Source organism: Dipodomys ordii, unplaced genomic scaffold (assembly GCF_000151885.1).
Source record: "Dipodomys ordii isolate 6190 unplaced genomic scaffold, Dord_2.0 Scaffold157, whole genome shotgun sequence".
Taxonomy (NCBI): Eukaryota; Metazoa; Chordata; class Mammalia; order Rodentia; family Heteromyidae; genus Dipodomys; species Dipodomys ordii.
In genome coordinates this window covers 2,036,687-2,043,495 of record NW_012267373.1, presented here as the reverse complement: position 1 = coordinate 2,043,495, position 6,809 = coordinate 2,036,687, and the positions used below count along the sequence as shown (strand labels likewise).

Here is a 6,809-nt window from a genome sequence, read left to right as displayed (position 1 = left end):
CTGAGAATGGACTTGGGTTGGTGGGGTCCCTGAGGAGCACAACATAACAGGAAACTCCCTTTAACAGAAAGACAATTTGGCTATAAAGCCTGCTATTGTCTGAATGTCTTCTGAAATTCTTGTATTGAAATTTACCATCTACACCACCCCCCACACCAGTGGTAAATTACAAGATGAGACCTTTTGAAATGTGTTTAAGCCTTGAAGGCACAGCCTTATAAAAGAGCTGGAGGAAACTCATCCAGGACTCTTTTATCTCTCTCTCCCTTGCCTTCAAGGTGCTTTCTTGGAGAATAGACTAGCCCTTACCACACACCAATTGTTGATCTTGGATTTCCAAGCTTCCAGAATGATAAGAGGTAAATTTCTGTTTTTTATAAATCATCTAGCTTTGGGTATTTTTTTAATAGTACCACAGAAAGACTATGATGAAGCACAAAAGAAAACATGACTCACAGAAGTAATAAGTCATTGGCAAGCTGTACACGGGTACTGAAGATGAAGTGATTCTTTACAGGATACAAAATAAATACTTAAAATTTTGTCACCAATAAATTCCTTTACAGCAATCATTTAACAATCCCATACTAGAATTTATGTAGTCAATGCTTCCATCCTTTCCTATGTAGTTGCCAGAAGAATGATCTAGAACTTCCTTCCCTACTTTTTCATTTCCAATCCTAATTAATAGCTTGAAAAATATCAAATTGCAAGCATAAGGATGGATGTGGTACTTACTATCAGAATTTACAGAATGTAAAGTGAATGCTGCATTCACTTCAGGCTTTATTTTAAGCAATAAAACAGGGCTGAAACAGAAAAACCATCCTGCGGCCATCTCTAGTTTAAATTTTCATGTCCTTCTCAGACATGTCCTTCCCAGACCTTGATATTTGCTATTCCTATGCATGGTAAGAATAGTAAACAGAAAATTCTCTGCCTACATTACTGTTCATAAAAACATGAATAGTACTTAACGCAATAGTATCATACTGCACATTTCCTAATGTGTGACTGTTTTGATTGAAGTTATTCACTAAATTTATTTGTATCCCTGTATATATATGCCACTGTAGATCATTTCTTTTTTTAATTCACTTTAAAAAATTACCTTCAAATAGTGGTACAAAGGGGTTTCGATCTGTTACCCTTCCATCATTCCCTTCCTCCTACTTCTCCCTTCCCACACCAGTCTCATCCTTGTTCACATACATACATTGAATTTTATGACCATATTCATCCACCTTCCCTCTCTTTGTTTGTCCAGCCTCCTACCACTAACACCTACCTTGGGTCAAGACATGTTTTATTTTTCTAATATTCTCTTAATTTTAACAGCCTGTTAATTGTTCAAAGATGTTACACCATGGAATCTCATTCCTATAGATACTATACTTTAGTCAGTTTGGTTGACCTCACTGGGAGAGAAGAGGATGGGAAGCGAACAGAGTGCTCACATGAGGGGAATTGTCTATCTATCTGTCTGTCTGTCTGTCTATCTATCTGAGAAAACATGAAACATGCACCCTTTGTCCGAACCTGACTTACTTTACTTAATATTTTTTCTAGATCATCCATTTCTCTGTAAATGGCCTATTTTCATTCTTCCTGAGTGTTAATAAAATTCCATTGTGTGTGTGTGTGTGTGTGTGTGTGTGTGTGTGTGTGTGTTAGTGTATGTTGGTGTCTACTGCGTTTTCTTGATCCTGATGCAGAGCATCTGAAATGTTTCCATAGCTGGGCTACTGTGAATAATGCTGCAATAAACATGAGTGTGCAGATGTCTCTATTACGTCTTGATTTTCATTTGAGTATAATTTATTCTCACAGTTTGATAGCAAAAGTCAATGAAACTTTGTTGTGAGTGACCAAATAGTGAATAATTTATGTTTTGTAGCCAACGAAATTGACCAATGACATGATAAGTCATAGTGCATATAGTCTATCACCAATAAAACCTTATTTACAAATTTGGGTGTCATGTAATTTTCACATATCTCATATTATTTAAATTTTTCCCACGATTTAAAGTTATAAAAACTATTCTTAGCTGATAAGCGATATAAAGCAAGCAATAAAGCTAGGCTAAAACAGCTGAACTATTCTACACCATCTTCAGCCTCTCATGGGGCAATTTGTTCCATAAGCCAGAGATTGCAGACCTCGCCTCTGTGACATTCTTTCGTCAGAGTTCATTAATGTATTCCCTTACTATTGGACATTAAGGCTGACATTTGCTTTGTAATCAGTTCCAAAATGGCTACAGCCCATTAGAATTATTTACCTATTTCTCCTGCCTCATATTTCCTTTCCAGTAGATACCCCCAATAAAGGCTTTAGCCTTAGCTTTCTCCTCCTTCTCTGTCTCCTGGCTGAACCTGATGTTTCCTCATAATACCCCATCTGCCTGGCTTGACCCCTAAGTCTTGAGGAAAGATAACTAATAGATTCTTCTTTCAAAGGCATTACCATTTCTTTGTCATTACTTTCATAAATTCGAATCCTGCATGTATAATTGATTTATAAAAAAACTTATTCTCTTCTCTATTTTTCTATTGTTTTCTATTTTTCTCTATTCTCTATTTTAGGGTATATATATATATATATATATATATATATATTCTATTCTTGAAAGCTTATTTTTTTGCCTCTTTTGTTTCCTTTGCAATGTTTTTACTTTATCAACTCATTTCTGATAATGGTACTTAACAGTTTGAATGGTAAGAATTCTCCTTATGTCTTGAGCCTCTTTTGCTTTGTTTGTTCAAACTTATACAGGTGGAGACATACAAGCTGACATTGCCTTATACTTATAATGGATTGCTGCTTTTATTATGATAGGGTGCTCAAAATTACCCTTTCAAAATTTTTTGCCTTTAGTTCAGCTTTGCATTTATTAATCCTATTGACTCAGTGATCTCCATTTAAATACCATTGTTGTTAAGCTTTCTATGTGGTACAGTTTTGAGAGTGATACTTAGAAGCAATATGACTGTTTTTAAATCACTTTGTGGGTGAGTTTAAGTCAGCTTAGGTTGAGGTGCGTAAAGTGTATATCAGGTCATCTGATTCTCTTTTGCTTCTTCCATTACTGAAATGGGACCTTATGAAATTTCCTTAATTTCTTTACACTCAGGTCTTCTCATCTGTAAAAACACTGAGGTAACTGTTAGTAGCACATTATGCTCTTATTGAGGATTAAAGGAAATAACTTTCTTTAAGAAAGGCAAGTAGCATGGAGTCAGTGTGAAGTAATTGTTATTTACAATTCTTCCTATGACTGTTGACCTATCTGGTCTCCTCTCCTGCGTTGCTTCATTTTTTTCTCTACCATCCTTTTCAGGTTGTTTACTGTCTCCTTTCCTGATATTACCTTTTGTTTCCTCTATTGTTTTTGGGGGTGGGTCTGGTCGTGGGGCCTGAACTCTGGGTTTGGGCGCTGTCCCTCAGCTCTTTGGCTCAAGGCCACCACTTGAGCCACAGCACCACTTCCGGCTTTTTTCTTTTTTGCTTATGTGGTGCTGAGGAATTGAACTCAGGGCCTCATGCATGCAAGGCAGGAGCTCTACCACTGAGCCACCTTCCCAGCCCTGTTTCCTCTATTTTTGAGTAATCTTTATGTTGTCTGTCTATTCTTTTAGTCATTATACTTCAATTTTCTATGGTTTTATGGTGATGAACTTGATGTGTAGTTTGATGAACTGATATATATATACATATATAATTCATATTTCTGTTAGTCTGTTCATGTTTTCTCAATAACATGTCATTTGGCATCCATCCACTACAGGAACAAATAATAGCCAAGTTATTAATTTCTCCCCTCTGGTCCAAAGCCCTTATACTGAACATTCTATCTAAATTTAACATACTGATCCAATATTTCTCTTCCCTAAATCAGCCCATAGCCAGATTGCAGGCACAAACAGACAGTATCTACTCGCCAGAGCAGATTAGAATTACTTACCTAGAATTACTTACAATCCCAAATGTTTCTCCTGCCTTGTATTTCCTTTCTGGTTGACACTCCAACAAAGGCTTTAGCGCTGGCTCTCTCTTCCTTCCATGTCTCCTGGTTGAACCCCATGTTTCCTCATATGACCCACATAGCCTGGCTTGACCCCTAAGTCTTGAGGAAAGATAACTAATAAATTCTTCTTTCAAAGGCATTACCCTTTGCCATTATTTTCATAAATTCAAATCCTGCGTGCATAATTGATGAATTACCCAGGAGTTTTCTCATGTTTCTTTGTCATCCCAGCAAGCATTGGTCTGCTTTCTATCAGAACAGATTATGCTCTATAGAATTGTATATACATATAATTGTACAATGTGCATTTCCCTTTCTGAATTATTTCAATCCCAATTATTCTTAATTTATTATGTAATCTATGTAATTCATTCATTACATTTCATTCTAGTGTGTGAAAATATAATAATTTGTTGATTCATTCATCTAGTGATAGACATTGGATTATTTCTTATTTATAGTTATTATGAAGAATTTTTGTTTGGATATTTAGGTACAAGTTTTCATGTAGACACTTGCTTTGATTCTCTGATATAAACAACCAGGAGATGAATGACTAGATCCCATGGCAGATATATGATTAGCTTTTATAAAAAAAATGACAATTTTCCAAAGGATGTTGTCTCAGTTGACATTCCCACCACCAGTGTATGAAAATGTTGTTCTACATTCTATCAATATCTGGCTAATTTTAAATGTAAGCCCTTCAGTGGAAATGGATTGCCTTATTTATATCATTAGAAATAAAAAAAATTGTTTCCATAGTTAACAACTACATAATGACTTGAAGTATCAGATTGCTGTCATTACCTTTTGATCTCATGTCTTTCCTTGAGTTCATTAGTCTTTACTGAAGAATATGCCTTAGCAACATTTTAAATGAGGTTCTATGGGAAATAAATTCCCTTACTTTTTGTGATTTTTTCTTTTGTTTTTTTCTCCAATGATGATACTGTCTTCTAGTCTATATTATTACTGATGAAAAGCCTGCTTCGGTCTATTGTCATTATTTTTAAGGTTATCTTTCTGATAGCTCTATTTTTTACACTCTGTAGGTTTACTGACACATCTAGATGTAAATTTAGCTTTAACTTTACTTCCCACAACAACTGACATTCTTCTGATGTGAGAACTTTTGATTCTGTTCTCAGCTATTACTCTACTCTGCTCATCCTTTAATCCTCTGGGAACTCTTATTAGATAGATTGTGGAGTTGCTTAATCTGTCTTCCATTTCCATTATCGGATCCTTTAAAATACATTATTTCTTCTCGAATTGAGTTTTGGATATCTTAGTTCAGTGTTCCAATTCATTAATGAGAGATTTAACTAGATATGGAAAGTTGGACAAATGTCTAAACTCAACCAAGCCTGTGCAATGTCTAAACTCAGCCCCGTCTAGTATAATTCATATAGATGGGATGTAGTATCTATTGACTGATCAAATAAATATCAAGACACTTTACATGTTTGATCATTTCATTCTTATGTATAGATGTATATCTTTGTTAAAATAAAATATCATATTTGTATCTAACCTCTTAAACAAATTTGCCACTTAACACTTTTAAAGCTACACATTTGGGTAAACTAAACTTGTTCTCTTTTGGAAAATCCTTTGGGATCTTTTGGCAGAATCCTTAGGTTACAGACCTTCCAGCTAACCCCAAGTTTTGAATTTCTTTTATATTTGATCATTTTCATTATCTTGTATCTTGTAATTTTATGGTTTCCTACAAAGATGAGAATGTCTCAGTTTTGCTTCCTGGGCTATATTTGTTAGTACTTTGTGCTTTGTGTTGTACAAAGCACCATGGAGAAAGATGAAGTTTGCTTTGTAAGTAAGCTATGGTCTTTTTATTATTATTGTTATTACAGTTTCCCTCTTTATTCATACCAGATAAGAACAATTTCTTCTAGCTATAACCTAATGTGAATTTACTAGCTCAGTGTTGACACAGTAAACAAGGAAAGATGCTAGAATCTTTTAAACATGGAAGGATGTTGGGTCACTTGACACAACCAGTTAAACCAGTAAGAGCCCATAAAATGGTTACAGCAGGTAGAGTCTAATGATCAGAAAGGGCCAACAGCTGATTTGAGTCAGAGCCTCTCAGGATGAGCCCATCTCTCAACAATATTGTGTCTTCTCTGCAGAGAAGTGGAACATTGATCAATTCTTTGATTGTGGCTTTGACAATCAGTGGGCAACACCTCTGCTCCTCTTCCACATTCACATGTCCTTGTCAGGTAGGGAAAAATTTCTATTATGGCTCCGCTTTTCTTGTATTTCCTGCCCTGATCCTTCTGATTGCTGGATTTGCTCTGAGAAGCCAAACGTGGACCTTAACCAGTGAATACTGCTGCAACTGTGGCCCTCCATGCCGAAGAATCAGCCCTCTGGAGCAAAGGCTGGCTTGCCTTCAGTGCTTCAGCATCACTGGGAGGGCGCTCGTGGCTCCATTAACGTGGCTGGCGGTGACCTTGCTACGAGGAACCTATTATGAATGTGCAGCGAGCGAGTTTGCATCTGTCGACCATTACCCAGAGTTCGACAATGTCACTGCCAGCAAAAGAGAAGAGATCCTAGCTGGATTTCCATGCTACAGTCCGGCTCCTTCCGATGTGAGCCTAGCAAGAGATGAAGTAGCTCTTCTGCACAGATTCCATTCACAGGTACGGGGTGTGTGTGTGTGTGTGTGTGTGTGTGTGTGTGTGTGTGTGTGTGTGTGTGTGTGTGTGTGTGTGTGTGTGTGTGTGTGTGTGTGTGTTTTCTGGGG

General features: G+C 36.5%; 1 protein-coding gene across 1 annotated transcript in view; it reads left to right on the top strand.

Annotated features, from left to right (window-relative positions):
- The first annotated feature begins 6,147 nt into the window (after nucleotides 1-6,147).
- Fam26d (family with sequence similarity 26, member D) overlaps nucleotides 6,148-6,809 on the top strand; it is a 5,012-nt gene continuing 4,350 nt past the window's right edge. The window contains exon 1 of the mRNA XM_013032786.1: nucleotides 6,148-6,705. Coding sequence (XP_012888240.1) covers nucleotides 6,148-6,705 — 558 coding nt within the window. The remainder of the gene's footprint in view (nucleotides 6,706-6,809) is intronic.